The sequence below is a fragment of the Oncorhynchus gorbuscha genome, linkage group LG15 (assembly GCF_021184085.1).
Source record: "Oncorhynchus gorbuscha isolate QuinsamMale2020 ecotype Even-year linkage group LG15, OgorEven_v1.0, whole genome shotgun sequence".
In the NCBI taxonomy this organism is placed as follows: Eukaryota; Metazoa; Chordata; class Actinopteri; order Salmoniformes; family Salmonidae; genus Oncorhynchus; species Oncorhynchus gorbuscha.
The window spans coordinates 43765424-43782792 of NC_060187.1; the positions used below are offsets into that span (position 1 = coordinate 43765424).

Consider the following 17369-nt stretch of genomic DNA (forward strand, 5'->3'; position numbering starts at 1 on the left):
CATAGGCGTACAGAGGCCCATTTATCAGCAACCACCACTCCTGTGTTCCACAGTGTTGAGGGTCAGCGAAGTGGATATATTGTTTCCTACCTTCACCACCTGGGGGCGGCCCGTCAGGAAGTCCAGGGCGCAGTTGAGACCCAGGGCCTCAAGCAAATGATGAGCTTGGAGGGGACTCTTGTTACTGAGCTGTAGTCAATGAACAGCATTCTTACGTAGGTATTCCTCTTGTCCAGATGGAAAAGGGTAGTGTTTAGTGTGATGGCGATTGCATCGTCTGTGGACCTATTGGAGCGGTTCACAAATTTTAAGTGGGTCTAGGGTGTCAGGTATATGATGGTGGAGGAGATACAATCCTTGACTAGTCTCTCAAAGCACTTGATGACAGAAGTGAGTGCTATGGGGTGATAGTAATTTAGTTCAGTTACCATTGCCGCCTTGGGTACAGGAACAATGGTGACCAAATTGAAGTATGTCGGGGACAGCAGACTGGGATAGGGAGAGAGTGAATGTCCATGAACACAGCAGCCAGCTGGTCTGTGCATGGTCTGAGGACGCGGCTAGAGATGCCGTTAGCCTTGAGGGTTAACACGTTTAAATGTCTTTCCTTCTCCGTGGTCCACCTGAGTGAGCCCACAGTCCTTGGTGTTACTGTTTAGTCTGTAGACTCTGCCACATACGTCTCTGGTGTGATCCTTTGAATTGCGACTCCACTTTGTCTCTACTGACATTTTGCTTGTTTGATTACCTTGTGGAGGGAATAACTACACTGTTTGTATTCGGCCATATTCCCTGTCACCTTTCTATGGTTAAATGCTGTGGTTCGCAGTTTCAGTTTCTATCCACAGTTTCTGGTTTGGGTAGGTTTTAATGTTTAGTGTGTATAACGACTCCGACACACTTCCTTATAAACTCACTCACCGAATCAGCGTATAAATCGATATTATTCTCCGAGGCTACCCGGAACATATCCCAGTCCGCTTGATCAAAATAATTTTGAAGTGTGGATTCCGATTGGTCAGACCAGCGTTGTCACGGGTACATCCTGTTTGAGTTTCTGCCTATAGCAAGGGAGGAGCAAAATAGAGCCGTGGTCAGATTTCCTGAAAGGAGGGCGGGGGAGGGCCTTGTATGCATTGCGGAAGTTTAGAGTAGCAGTGATAGTGTTTTGCCAGCGCGAGTGCTATAGTCAATATGCTGATAGAATTTAGGTAGCCTTGTTCTCAAATTTGCTTTGTTAAAATCCACAGCTATAATAAATGCAGCCTCAGGATATATAGTTTCCAGTTTGCCTAATGTCCAGTGAAGTTCCTTGAAGGCTGTCATGGTATCGGCTTGAGGGGAGAATACACGGCTGTGATAATAACCGAAGAGAATTCTCTTGGGAGATTATACGTCGGCATTTGATTGTGAGGAATTCTAGGTCAGGTGAACAAAGGATGTGAGTTCCTGTATGTTCTTACATTTACACCATGAGTTTTTAATCATGAAACATACACACAACCTGCCTGATTGGGCATCCATTTTGATCAGTAATGTGTTTTTTCTCTGCAGTACAGCCTGCAAGGTCCATGCACTTTAACAGGCCAGTAATATGGTGTATTTATTTCAGGTTGTATCTGCTAACAGAAACATGCTAATGCGTTGATTTCTAGGGGCACGCATATGAATTATGAGAATGCGGGAGCGCGGAGGAAGATATACAGTGGGGGGGGGAAGTATTTAGTCAGCCACCATTGGACAAGTTCTCCCACGTAAAAAGATGAGAGGCCTGTAATTTTCATCATAGACATCATACACTTCAACTATGACAGACAAAATTAGGAAAATATTTCTGGCTCTCATAGACCTGTAACTTCTTCTATAGCCTCTTGCTCCTACCTGGCACGCAGGCGTCCCATCTAGAGCTCTGGAAATGCAAATGCACTACACTAAATGCTAATAGTATTAGTTAAAACTCAACCGTTCATTAAAATACACACGCAGGGTATTGAATTAAAGCTACACTCGTTGTGAATCCAGGCAACAAGTCAGATTTTTAAAATGCTTTTCGGCGAAAGCATGAGAAGCTATTATCTGATAGCATGTAACACCCCAAAAGACCCGCAGGGGACGTAAACAAAATAATTAGCATAGTCGGCGCTACACAAACCGCACAAATAAAATATAAAACATTCATTACCTTTGACCATCTTCTTTGTTGGCACTCCTAGATGTCCCATAATCACTATTGGGTCTTTTTTCCCGATTAAATCAGTCCATATATAGCCTAGATATCGATCTATGAAGACTGTGTGATAAACAGAAAAAAACAGCGTTTCATAACGTAACGTCATTTTTTAAAATTCAAAAAGTCGACGATAAACTTTCACAAAACACTTCGAAATACTTTTGTAATGCAACTTTAGGTATTAGTAAACGCTAATAAGCGATCAAATTAATCACGAGACGAAGTGTTTTCTATAGGGGTCCGTCTTGAAATGCTGTCCGTGTATTTCTCAACCAAAATATCCGGTCGGAGACCTGAAGAAAAAGCCTGTCTCTTGTTCGTTTGACCAAGAAACAAAGAATTGGCAAATGACAAGACTGTTGACATCGTGTGGAAGCTGTAGGTACTGCAACCTCAGCCCTATTTAATGTCTTTCGCCCATAACAATGGGTTGAAGCAGCGGATGGATATATTTTTCCACTTTCAGTGATCAGATTTTCCTGCACTTTTCAATGAAACGCACGTTCTGTTAAAGTCACAGCTGTGATTTAACCAGTTTTATAAACGTCTGAGTGTTTTCTATCCACACATACTAGTCATATGCATATACTATATTCCTGGCATGAGTAGCAGGGGGCTGAAATGTTGCGCGATTTTTAACAGAATGTTCGAAAAAGTAGAGGGTCGACTGAAGAGGTTAAGAGGCTCCTCTATCCTCCACTCATTACCTGTATTAATGGCACCTGTTTGAACTTGTTATCAGTATAAAATACACCTGTCCACAACCTCAAACAGTCACACTCCAAACTCCACTATGGCCAAGACCAAAGAGCTGTCAAAGGACACCAGAAACAAAATTGTAGATCTGCACCAGGCTGGGAAGACAGAATCTGCAATAGGTAAGTAGCTTGGTTTGATGAAATCAACTGTGGGAGCAATTATTAGGAAATGGAAGACATACAAGACCACTGATAATCTCCCTCGATCTGGGGCTCCACGCAAGATCTCATCCCGTGGGGTCAAAATGATCACAAGAACAGTGAGCAAAAATCCCAGAACCACACGGGGGGACCTAGTGAATGACCTGCAGAGAGCTGGGACCAAAGTAACAAAGCCTACCACCAGTAACACACTATACCACCAGGGACTCAAATCCTGCAGTGCCAGATGTGTCCCCCTGCTTAAGCCAGTACATGTCCAGGCCCATCTGAAGTTTGCTAGAGAGCATTTGGATGATCCAGAAGAAGATTGGGAGAATGTCATATGGTCAGATGAAACCAAAATATAACTTTTTGGTAAAAAACTAAACTCGTCGTGTTTGGAGGACAAAAAATGCGGAGTTGCATCCAAAGAACACCATACCTACTGTGAAGCATGGGGGTGGAAACATCATGCTTCGGGGCTGTTTTTCTGCAAGGGACTGATCCGTGTAAAGGAAAGAGTGAATGGGGCCATGTATTGTGAGATTTTGAGTGAAAACCTCCTTCCATCAGCAAGGGCATTGAAGGTGAAACGTGGCTGGGTCTTTTAGCATGACAATGATCCCAAACACACCGCCCGGGCAAAGGAGTGGCTTCGTAAGAAGCATTATTTCAAGGTCCTGGAGTGGCCTAGCCAGTCTCCAGATCTCAACCCCATAGAAATTCTTTGGTGGGAGTTGAAAGTCTGTGTTGCCCAGCAACAGCCCCAAAACATCACTGCTCTAGAGGAGATCTGCATGGAGGAATGGGCCAAAATACCAGCAACCGTGTGTGAAAACCTTGTGAAGACTTACAGAAAACGTTTGACCTCTGTCATTGCCAACAAAGGGTATATAACAAAGTATTGAGATAAACTTTTGTTATTGACCAAATACTTATTTTCCACCATAATTTGCAAATAAATACATTAAAAACCCTACATTGTGATTTTTTTTGGATTTCTTTCCCCCTCTTTTTGTCTGTCATAGTTGAAGTGTACCTATGATGAAAATTACAGGCCTCATCTTTTTAAGTGGGAGAACATGCACAATTGGTGGCTGACTAAATAATGTGAAAATGTGGAAATAATGCCTGCTCTAGAATGCCCTTTGTACCAATCAGAATCAAGTATTCAACAATGCTATGTTATAAACACAAACAATTGTCTTCTCTACAAAACAATTATTCATCTCGTTTCTCTCCATCATAGAAATGTGGTTTGTTACTTGTCATCTTTTGTCTGAAGTGTATTGAAAAAAACCTAAAAACCTTCTGCCACCTGCAGTTTGCTCCGGTCGTAAAGGCATATTGGAATGCAAATATTAAGTGATGAACTGAAGCTATGTATAGGGAGCGAGGCAACACAGGCCCTGGTGCTCTGTGTTTTTTGATGTCGGTCTCTCTCTCCCCTCTCCCTTCATCCCCCAGTGTGTGGATGAGCTACTGGAGCGTGTGCGTGTGTGTCCCTAACGCAGGGCATCAACTACTCTGATTAGCTTTTGACTCCTGTGCCGTGTGACTGACTGACATCCAGCGGCTCATTGAGAAATCACTCCCAGGCTTTTATTTAGCCAGCCAGACAGTGTTCCTATTGATTTGTAATGGCAGGGCCATCTTTGCAAATATAGAAAAAAATATATATTTGAGGTCATAGAATTACTCTAGACAATATATTGCATTGGCGCGTACTGTAAATAGGTCCACAATTCTTGAGGCTCCTGGTTTTGAAATGGGCACTAATACAATGGAAGACAATATAGCCACAATGGAAATCAACCTGTTAAAATGATCAGTCCTTTACATAGGCATCAATAATGAATGCCACTGGATTATGAATTTAATTAAGAAGATGTCATATCTAAACCCTGATCAATATGATTAATCAGTCATGCTCCCGCAGGGTATTTCTCCCATGTGTTTGTGGTACTTACTTGAACTCTCAGAAATGGTAGATAATCTGCTAAAGCCTCATACCTAGCCTCCACATCACGTCAGGTAACTCATACCCTACTGTCTACTGCATTAATCTAATCTACTGAAGGCTAGATTATATTTCCATACAATATATAGGACCACGGTCACAGCTATGCCTTATCTTTATGTAATCAAAAGAATAACTGATAAGTGCCTTTAATAATTTTTAATGCACCTCTCTAGTTACTTGGTTTTGGAGTCTATTTTTAAGGCCAAAAGTAGGAGGCAGTTGAGTTGGCATTTTGAGTAAGCATTCTCAATGTTTTAATAAATCAAAAACAAAAAATCTCAAAGTTATGTTGAATAATAAAACATCTCAGCATTCTCACCCTGCAGCCAGGAAGTAAGCCGAGAGCTAGTGCTTTGGTTGACCAAAACATCGATTGGCTTTTGCACCGACTTCACACGCTATAGGTGTAATTGGGATTGCTGATATGTTGGTGCTGCACTTATTCTGTTGCACAGCCTTGCACGAACACGTGATCTTTTGCTAAGGTATGAAGCTATGGTTGCAGTTTTGATGGCATGCAGACTTGGATGTGAATCATGTATTCTCATCTCTGGAATGCATTAATTAAACATAAACATAAATTAGGTCAACCACTCCTCAAAATCCAATTAAGTTAATTTACATTCAATGCATTGGGAAATGTATACAAACAACATACATTTTTTTAATGCCACACAGCACTGTGTTAAACTCAATATGCATTCTGTAGTGACTTAATTACTATTAGTATCAGACACATTGTGTCAACAATCAGTACAGTGAAAATGTCCACAATATTTACCTGCCTGTAAGCTATTTCTTCTGACTTGAGCCCCCCACCATTCATTCAAAAAGTAGCAGTATCCAGTTATACCTAATGAGATTTGATCCTAATATAGTGAGATAGGGGTACAGAGTTCACATAGTTCGTTCTGTTCTACGGTGCATTTGGAAAGTATTCAGTCCCCTTTTTCCATGTTTTGTTACATTACAGCCTTATTCTAAAATGGATTAAATAACAATCAATCTACCCACAACACAGCATGACAAAATGAAAACAGGTTTTTACACATTTTTGCTAACTTTATAAAAAATGTAAAAACAGAATTAATTTATTGAAATAAGTATTCAGACCCTTTGTTTTGAGACTCGAAACTGAGCTCAGGTGCATCCTGTTTCCATGGATCACCCTTGAGGTGTTTCTACAACTTGATTGGAGTCCACCTGCGGTGAATTCAATTTATTGGACATGATTTGGAAAGGCACACACCAGTTTATATAAGGTCCCGCAGTTGACATTGCATGTCGGAGCAAAAACCAAGCCACGAGGTCGAAGGAATTGTCTGTAGAGCTCCGAGACAGGATTGTGACGAGGCACAGATTTGGGAAAGGGTACAAAAGAAATTGGGCAGCATTTGAAGATTCCCAAGAACACTGTGGCCTCCATCATTCTTAAATGCATACGTTTGGAACCACCAACACTCTTCCTAGAGCTGGCTGCCCAGCCAAACTAAGCAATTGATGGAGAAGGGCCTTGGTCAGGGAGGTGACCAAGAACCTGATAGTCACTCTGACAGAGCTCCAGAGTTCCTCTGTGGAGATGGGAGAACCTTCCAGAAGGACACATCTCTGCAACACTCCACCAATCAGGCCTTTATGGTAGAGTTGCTAGACGGAAGCCACTCCTCAGTAAAAGACGCATGACAGTCCGCTTAGTTTGCCAAAAGGCACCTAAGGGCTCTCCTAACATGAGAAAACAAGATTCTCTTATCTGGTGAACAATTTGGCCTGAATGCCAAGTCTGGAGGAAACCTCGCATCATCCCTACAGTGAAGCATGGTGGTGGCAGTATCATGCTGTGGGGATGTTTTTCAGTGGCAGGGACTGGGAGACTAGTCAGGATCGAGGGAAAGGTGAACAGAAGAAAGTAATAATAATAATAATATATGCCATTTAGCAGATGATTTTATCCAAAGCGACTTACAGTCATGTGTGCATACATTCTACGTATGGGTGGTCCCGGGGATCGAACCCACTACCCTGGCGTTACAAGCGCCATGCTCTACCAAAAAAGTAGAGATCCTTAATGAAGGTTCAACTTCTGACAGAACAACGACCCTAAGCACACAGACAAGACAACGCAGGAGTGGCTTTGGGACATGTCTCAGTGTCCTTGAGTGGCCCAGCAAGATCCCGAACTTGAACCCGATCTAAAATCTCTGGAGAGACCTGAAAATAGCTGTGCAGCGACACACCCCAGCCAGCCTGGCAGAGCTTGAGAGAAACTCTCCAATTACAGGTGTGCCATGCTTGTAGTGTCAGATCCAAGAAGACTCGAGGCTGTAATCCCTGCCAAAGGTGCTTCAACAAAGTGCTGAGTAAAGGGTCTGAATACTTATGTAAATGTGATATTTAAGGTTAAACATTGTTTAAAAAAAAAAAACATTTTCTAAACACGCTTTTGCGTTTTCATTATGGGTTATTGTGTGAGGGGAAAAAACTATTTTAAACATTTTAGTATAAGGCTGTAATGTAACAAAATGTGGAAAAAGTCAAGGGTGTTCGGAATATTTTCCAAAGACGCTGTATCTCCAAGACGAAGAGTTGTTACAAATGATCTGTTAACGTCATCAGGCACCTGCTCTGAGCTGGAAATCATTTTGAACAATGTCCCTGCCCATGACTTGTTCAAAAGTATTTTTTTTACAGGATGTACAGTATTTTATTCAGCAGTTGGGTCACATGCAATCTAAATGCTTGTAGCTCATGTCCAATAGCAAAACAAATGTCCAGCAAAACAAAATGGAAATACTACCTCCTTCAAATGTTTTCAAGTGATGCAATTGCAGCTCTTTTAACAGTCATCGTAGTTGTTTTAACATGCAACTTGTCGGTCAATCCATTATATTCCATAGTTTGAAAGGAATTAGTGTGAAGTGATTTAGCCCATATTGTATAGATATAACCATAGTTTGATAAATTACAGAGTGGGGCTCTGATAATTCTGACTCACCTTTCCTCCCCAGTGGTTTATATTTAATTGACAGGCGTGGGTTGTCTCCTTCCATCTCTCATCTTCTTTCATCTTGAAAGTCTCATGTCCCCTGTGGCAGTTGGAACAGCCCACCAGCTTCATAATTTTTTTTTTTATTAGGCTAATCTTTTTGACTTCATATTTAGGTTCACCAAACATTTTCATACTTAAGATTTTCTGCATGGCTCAATGTAACACAGAGTCCTACTTACCACTTTCCATCTATAATTCTAAAGTTAGATTTATTGTAGCATGTTTTGGCTAAGTCAATAGCTTCCCTTCATGACGAATAGCTGGCAAACAATTCCCATTAGAATAAATGCATAAGTAAATTGTAAATCCAGAACATTCACTTTTGTCTTACTCGTGCTTAACTTTAATGCTATTCCTACACCATCCATTGGGTTATATAATTCAAATGGACTGCTTTTCATCACCTCTGCCATTTGCAGTAAATCAACTTAGCACAAGAAACAACTTTTAAAATACTCAACTTTCAAGCCTCAACAGATGAGAATATCCTTCATACACGTGTTTCATTCAAATATGTAACTTGAAATCAGTAGACAATATGCACGCACATAATGCTACTCAAAGTCTACCTCACTTATATTGAGTCTCATTGTGCAGGATGCCATGTCTTGCTCTCTTTTGCTCAATTCTATTACGTCGTCACTGCATACCAAATTTGTCAGCGGCTCGGAGTGTCATGTTTAATATCATCATCAGCTGCTCTATAGATTCCCGGCTGTCAGTCTCCACAGACAAATAATTCCCCCTGTCCGATGACTGGGAGTGATCGTGTTGGCTGAAGGAGAAGCAGACTGCATGCCAGATAACAGGGCTTGTTAGGACAAGGCAGGTTGGGCTACAGACTACTTTCACTAGCCCCCCTCCCACCCCTATGACAGACTCTAAATGGATGAGCCCCACCATTCCCTCTAGTATACTCAGACTCAGCAGAGTAGTGTCTTGGAGAGATGGGAGGAGGTGTTTTTGAATTATTTCATATCTTATTTTGTTTTTTAATGTTTGGTGTACGCTTGTTTTTGTAATTCCATGACTGGGTTGCCTAGAAGTTGGCTTTTTTTCAGGCCTGGCTATCAACGTTTTTCTCTCCCAAAAGCAATCAGGGTTTTCCTTCAAGCCGTTAGCAAAGTTTGCTTTTGATAAATGGTGCGATCAAAATCAATTTGATTATGGTTCTACCAAAGGGAGCGCATATACTTTTCATGTCATCACTAATCTGTCTTTTCCATCACTTTATTTTTACCAGGCTTGGAGTCTGCTAGATTTATTTAAAAAACAAAAAACAAGAACAAATATGGGCTATATGATCACACCTGTTGTAATCATGTCCCTCCATCCATATCAGAACTAAATTACAGTGCGTTCGGAAGGTATTCAGACCCATTTTTCCACATTTGGTTAAAATACAGCCTTCTAAAATTGATTGTTATTATTGTTATCAATCCACACACATTAACTCATGACAAAGCTCTGGGGAAGGGTACCAAATAATGTGTGCAGCATTAAGTAAGTTCCACAAGAACACAGTGGCCTTAAATGAAAGAAATTTGGAACCACCAAGACTCTTCCTAGAGCTGGCTGCCAACCGGGGGAGAAGGGTCTTGGTCAGGGAGGTGACCAAGAATCCGATGGTCACTCTGACAGAGCTCCAGAGTTCCTATGTGGCGATGGGAGAGTCTTCCAGAAGGACAACCATCTCTGTAGCACTCCACCAATCAGGCCTTTATGGTAGTGTGGCCAGACTTCTCAGTAAAAGGCACATGTCAGCCCACTTAGAGTTTGCCAAAAGGCACCTGAAGACTCTGACCATGAGAAACAAGATTCTCTGGTCTGATGAATCCAAGATCGAACTCTTTGGCCTGAATGCCAAACTTCACATCTGGAGGAAACCTGGCACCATCCCTACAGTGAAGCATGGTGGTGGCAGCATCATGCTGTGGGGGATGTTTTTTGGTGGCAGGGACTGGGAGACCAGTCAGGTTTGAGGGAAAGATGAACAGTGCAAAGTACAGAGAGATCCTTGATGAAGCGCTCAAGACCTCTGACTCTGGCAACGGTTCACCTTCCAACCGTACAATGACCCTAAGCACACAGCCAAGACAGCGCAGGGGTGGCTTTGGGACAAGCCTCTGAATGTCCTTGAGTGGCCCAGCTAGAGCCCGTACTAACATCAACCCGATCTAACATCTCTGGAGAGACTGAGCTTGAGAGGAACTGCGGAGACGAATGGAAGAAACTCCCCAAATAAATGTTTGCCAAGCTTGTAGTGTCAGACCCAAGAAGATGTGAGGCTGTAATTGCTGCCAAAGGTGCTTCAACAAAGTACTCAGGAAAGGGTGTGAATAATTATGTAAATGTGATATTTCCAAAAATATATATACATTAGCAAAAATGTCTAAACCTGTTTTTTGCTTCGTCATTATGGTGTATTGTTATTGTGTGTTGATTGAGGGAGTAAAACAATTGTATTCAATTTAATAATAAGGCTGTAACGTAACAAATAACAAGGAGCTCTCCAAACAAGTCAGGGACAAAGTTGTGGAGAAGTACAGATCAGGGTTGGGTCATTAAAAAAATATCTGAAACTTTGAGCATCCCACGGAGTACCATATAAATATGTTATTAAGAAGTTGAAAGAATATGGCACCACAACAAACCTGCCAAGAGACGGCTGCCCACCAAAACTCACAGACCAGGCAAGGAGGGCATTAATCAGAGGCAACAAAGAGACCAAAAATAACCCTGAAGGAGCCGCAAAGCTCCACAGAGGAGATTGGAGTATCTGTCCATAGGACCACTTTAAGCCGTACACTCTATAGAGCTGGGCTTTACCGGAAGAGTGGCCAGAAAAAAAGCAATTGCTTAAAGAAAAAATAAGCAAACACATTTGGTGTTCGCCAAAATTCTCCAAACATATGGAAGATAGTATTCTGGTCAGATCAGACTAAAATGTGGCTTTTTCGCCATTAAGGAAAACGCTATGTCTGGCACAAACCCCAACACCCAACATCACCCAGAGAACACCATCCTCGCAGTGAAGCATGGTGGTGGCAACATCATGCTGTGGGTATGTTTTTCATCAGCAGGGACTGGGAAACTGGTCAGAATTGAAGGAACGATGGATGGCGCTAAACACAGGGACATTCTTGAAGGAAACCTGTTTGTCTTCCAGAGATTTGAGACTGGGACAGAGGTTCACCTTCCAGCAGGACTATGGCCCTAAGCCTCCTGCTAAAGCAACACTCAAGTGGTTTAACCTCTCTGGGATATTCGGGACGGTAGCGTCCCACCTCAACAACAGCCAGTGAAAGTGCAGGGTGCCAAATTCCAAACAGATCTCAATTAAAATTCCTCAAACATACAAGTATTTTACCCCATTTTAAAGATGAACTTCTCGTTAATCCAGCCACATTGTCCGATTTCAAAAAGGCTTTACGGCGAAAGCACCACAAACGATTATGTTAGGTCAGAGCCAAGTCATAGAAAAACTAAGTCCCAAAAAGCAGAAATACAGATCAAATTAATCACTTATATAAAACAGAGTATACATTGGCGCGTTATGTTCAGTAGTTCCAAAAATATCCAGTGATTTTGCAGAGCCACATCAATTTACAGAAATACTCATCATAAATGTTGATGAAAATACAAGTGTTATGCATGGAAGTTTAGATAAACTTCTCCTTAATGCAACCGCTGTGTCAGATTTGAAAAAACTTTACAGAAAAAGCACACCATGCAATAATCTGAGTACAGCGCTCAGACAACAAAACAGCCAAACAGATATCCGCAATGTTGTGCAGTCAACAGAAGTCAGAAATAGCATTATAAATATTCACTTACCTTTGATCTTCATCAGAATGCACTCCCAGGAATCCCAGTTCCACAATGTTTGATTTGTTCGATAAAGTTCCTCTTATGTCCAAATACCTCCTTGTTGTTCGCGTGTTTAGTACACATCCCAAAATCACGACACGCCGGCAAATCCATGCGAAATTTCAGACGAAAAGTTGTATTACAGTTCGTAGAAACATGTCAAACGAAGTATAGAATCCATCTTTAGGATGTTTTTATCATAAATCTTCAATAATGTTCCAACCGGAGAATTCCTTTTGTCTGTACAATTTTTTTTCTCAGGTTTTTACCTGCCATTTGAGTTCTGTTATACTCGCAGACATCATTCAAACAGTTTTAGAAACTTCAGTGTTTTCTATCCAAATCTACTAATAATATGAATATATTAGCAACTGGGCCTGAGTAGCAGGTAGTTTTACTCTGGGCACCGTATTAATTCAAGCTACTCAATACTGCCCCCCAGTCCCAAAGAAGTTAAGGGGAAACATTTAAATGTCTTGGAGTGGCCTAGACAAAGCCCAGACCTCAATCCAATTGAGAATCTGTGGTATGACTCAGATTTCTGTTCACCAGTGGAACCCATCCAACATGATGGAGCTGGAGCAGTTTTGCCTTGAGGAATGGGCAAAAATCCCAGTGGCTAGATGTGCCAAGCTAATAGAGACATACCCCAAGAGAATTGCAGCCGTAATTGCTGCAAAAGGTAGCTCTACAAAGTATTAACTTGGGGGGGGGGGGGGGGTGAATAGTTATGCACGCTCAAGTTTGATCTTTTTTGTATTATTTCTTGTTTCACAATAAAAAATATTTTGTATCTTCAAAGTGGTAGGCATGTTGTGTAAATCAAATATACAATCCACTCCCAAAAAATCAATTTAAATTTCAGGTTGTAAGGCAACAAAATAGGAAAAATGCCAGGGGGGGGGTGAATACTTTCGCAAGTCACTGTACTTTCCAGTTCCAAAATCTGTTCCTCAGCAGTTTTTTAATATTTTTTTTTATATACATTTCTCTTCTAGCTGTAATAATGGATTAGCTCAATGAATGGCCATCAAGATCTTGGCACAATGTAAGTGTCATAGGCACTAAATGATTTGATCTGTCCAAGTCATTAAGTTGAGGTTGGAACAGAAATTTGCAGGCGTTCTGCAGACTAAGATGTATTTTAGTGTCTTGCACTCTTAAACGGCCCACTCCTCTAAGACAGACAGGGTCAGACTAACAGCCCTGCAGTGTGAGCTCATACTGATAATGTGACGTTATACAGTATCCTTTAAAGCTGAAGTTAAACAATGTCCACAACTCGGATCAAATTAACCATAAAACTCTTCTTTTTTTGTCGTTTGCTCCCTCTCTCAAACTCTAGCTTTGGGAGCTATCCTCTGGCGAGATGCTCCTGTCTGTTCTTTTTGACGTAGGCATCATGTCAGTGACCCTTGACCCCTGCGAGTACTACCTCTTCTGCGGTGGCAGTGACGGCGGTATATTTCAGGTGTCCCTCTGTAGCCAGGTAAGCTATATGGTTTTTGTCTTCGCCACCCTCACTGTTTAACCCTGAACTTTCATCGATTAACTTCACAATGTGTTTGAATTGCAAACTCTCTTAATGGTGGATCCGTCAAGCACAACCATGCTCACACAGACATGGTTTCTTTGTTTCATAACATCAAGGGTTCATCAATGGCCTTTCTGTACATTATAAACAGGTTGCCCTACTATAAATAACCAACCCGTTGTGGACAGTACTCACGGAGAGAAGTGTCCGGACAGAGGTGAGCTCAGCCGGTTGACGGCAAATTGGAAAGCAGATATACAGCAGGCACAATGGGCCACAGTCTGGCGACGCCGCAAGGGCAAGTGACTTAACTAAGAGAGACTTTGAACTGACAGTCACTTGTAAAACCATAGCCAGTTCATATAACTTTGAAGACTGCAGATGAGCAGCCTGTGGCAAATAAGCACATTAATGTCAAGCCCTTGAAAATAACCTTAGAATTGCATATACTGTCATCAAACCCGTTACCTGATTATTAATTATTTAAAAGTGAGACAATTTAATTTCCACAAGTGAAGGCGGAAACACGTCACCAAGTACACACAACTGACAATTTAATAAATTGAGAACATTACAAATAAAATAATCCCTCCACCTGTCAATTGCCGCATAATACACCTTTGACTGAATTCCCTTTTGAGTTAGTCCTGTACGTTTCCCAGTGAAGCACCAAAATACAGTACACTTCGTAAGAAGGGCCCCTCTGATCAGCTGACAGTGCCTTGATGTGTCTCCACACTGCTGGCCTGGAACCAGGCTTGCTAAAGTTTGTTAATGAAGAGGGGAATGTGAGTGATGTTTGGACCAGCCCACATCTCTCTGGTGCACAGGGAAGGTCAAGGCAGGTTGCACTTACACAAAGCTTTGTCTAGTGGGAGATTTGGGTGGCATTTCCGGAACACTGCTCTAAAGCATCCTACAGAATCTTTGCTTGGGCTTACCCCAGTTTTTCCAGCTTAAGCCACTGAGAAAGACTTCTTCAGTTCAAAAGGAAAATATTAATAAATCCCGAAGTCTACCATCTGCCACAATTTGTAATTCTGCACATGTATCGGGGAATTCTCTAAAGGTACTCCTCTGCTTTTCCATGAACTTTCTAACGTTGCACCATCCTTGTACGGGTGCATCCCCAAGCTGTTGGCCTGAAAGATGGAGAGGTGATAGAATGCGGGAGGGGGGGGTTGTAGACCGGCAAGGCCTGTGTTCGGGATTTAAATCGCCTGGGGTTTTTCATTGCTATTAATGCCTGATACCATGCCTCATGAAGGACTTCTTTGCCCCCCCTACGGTGCTCTTGGTTGCCCCCATATATCACAGTTTCTATACATTCCCATCAGTCTTGTCTAGTGGGATTCTTTCTGACTGCTCTCTTTCAAGGAGAAAAGGTGACACGTCAGGTTCAGAGCTATGTCTGCCAGCCCTTCTGGCTAACTGAATCTAGTCTTATTGCAACGTGCTAATCAAGAGCTTCCCGTGTCTTCCTCGGCTTAAACACAAGATGGACTTCTGTATTTGCCATGATTGATGGTTTGTTTGCAGAATAGGCTCATTTTTTGCCCCTTTAAAGTCACATTTCAATGCAGAAAAATGTATTTGTTGAGCTGCAGAGAATTAATCCAAATATTTTCTGCAACTGTCATAACCAACTAGATCAGAGAAGACATTAATGGATATGGTTCAATTTGAGTTTCAAGCTTTGTCCTCTCCTCCTTTCTACTTGTCATGAGTTTCATGTCAGGTACCACAAAGAAACTTGTATAAAAGACTCAATTAAACATGACAGAAATGAATGTGCACATTTTAGCACAAGAAAGGATCCCCCTCCCCTTGTTAGACTACCCCACTTCTATTTAAAACCTAATTTCCCTTATCCTGGCTCTTGCAGTCGCACAAAACTGGGTGCGAGTCACTCGCTGTGCATTGCCCTTAGCAATCACCCCCCATGATAGACAAATCCTGCCTTTCTCTTGCTCTCTCTCCTGAAGTAAGTTCAGATGGAGTGCTTCACAATGCTTACTTCCATGGCATGAGAATCACTGTCTGAGTAAAGGCAGATTGCTCACTGCTCCATTTATGTATCCATAATTAAACTCACATTTCGGTTTTTCAACCTCCTTACTCGATGTCTCTTTTGGTTTTAATTGTGAAAGCCTCTCCCAAAATCCATCAGCCCCCCTGGATATGTTGTGGGTGGCTCTTGCATGTATGGCCAAATAAGTGATATCCCAGAGGCATCAGGTTTGAGTGGAGAAAAGTCTGCATCTGTGAAAGAGTGCTGCAGATGGATGGCTGCAGATGGATAACAGATACACTATATATACACAAGTATGTGGACACCCCTTCAAATTAGTGCAAGCCTAAGATCACCATGTGCAATGCCAAGCGACGGCTGGATTGGTGTAAAGCTCTCCGCCATTGGACTCTGGAACAGTGGAAACGCGCTCTCTGGAGTGGTGAATTATGCTTCATCTAGCAGTTCAACGGACTAATCTGGGTTTGGCGGATTCCAGGAGAACGCCACCTGCCCCAATGCATAGTGCCAACTGTAAAGTTTGTTGGAGGTATGCGGCTGTTTTTCATGGTTCAGGCAAGGCCCCTTAGATCCAGTGAAGGGAAATCTTAATGCTACAGCATACAATGCCATTCTAGCCGATTCTGTGCTTCAAACTTTGTGGCAACAGTTTGGGGAAGGCCCTTTCTTGTTTCTGCATGAAAATGCTCCCGTCCACAAAGCGAGGTCCACACAGAAATGGTTTGTCAAGATCGGTGTGGAAGAACTTGCCCTGACCTCAACCCCATCGAACAGCTTTGGGGTGAATTGGAATGCTTACTGCGAGCCAGGCCTAATTGCCCAACATCTGTCCCCGACCTCATTAATGCTCTTGTGGCTGAATGGAAGTCCCTGCAGCAATGTTCTAACATCTAATGGAAACGTGAATGTTAAGTCAGTAAGGGACAGAGGGATCTATTGGTGGCACAATGATTACATGAGATTATTAACAGAAACGGTCATATAGACTGGTCCTTTTAGTTGTTATAATTGTTTTTAGAGATGTTTGTCTGCGGTACAGATTACTGTGTCTATCATTCTACTATTGGTCAGGGGATTCTGCAACCCTTTTATGTTCGCTTTTTGACATGAGAGTATCGCAATAATTGCTTTGAATGTTGTAGTGAAGTGACTTGACCTCAGGAAGAATGACTGTTATAAAATAGTAATTGATTTGAAAGATAAAACATTTCTGAGGGAGCTTATCATTTCATTTATTCATATTGAAGTGTGTTTCATGTGTACTGACAATACCTGGGGAATTTTCTCAATAATTGCAACAAGTCAAGACCCGGTTTGGATAACCAAGTTTCTCAGCGTATTATTAATGCCTACCGACCCCTTTCACCTTGGTCCTGAATCTGGACTCATAGGTTATTAATGTGCTAACTTTCCTCATGTATTTTATTTGATTTTTGATCTTTAATGCTTGCCTTACAAAGATTTTCAAAGCCAAGCTGCCACTGCCCCATTGACTCGTACGCCTTTTTGACTTCCATCCACAGTCTTTAGACGCTCAATTATTTAGGCATATCATTTTAAAGATCAATTGGTTAATTAAGATAATTGGAGAGAAAAAAGCTTTTATAGCCCTGGATTTGAGTACAACTAATAATGATTATATTCTGTTTTAAAGAGAGGAACAGGTTTTTGATTAAACAATATTTTGCCAAGCCTTGCATTGTTGCATTGTTCCTCCATAGATGCTAGAACTTGC

At 41.8% G+C, this 17369-nt stretch overlaps 1 protein-coding gene across 1 annotated transcript in view; it reads left to right on the forward strand.

Annotated features, from left to right (window-relative positions):
* wdr18 (WD repeat domain 18) overlaps positions 1-17369 on the forward strand; it is a 102039-nt gene that overhangs the window by 30912 nt on the left and 53758 nt on the right. The window contains exon 5 of the mRNA XM_046301364.1: positions 13414-13557. Within this exon, the coding sequence (XP_046157320.1) occupies positions 13414-13557 (144 nt within the window). The remainder of the gene's footprint in view (positions 1-13413; positions 13558-17369) is intronic.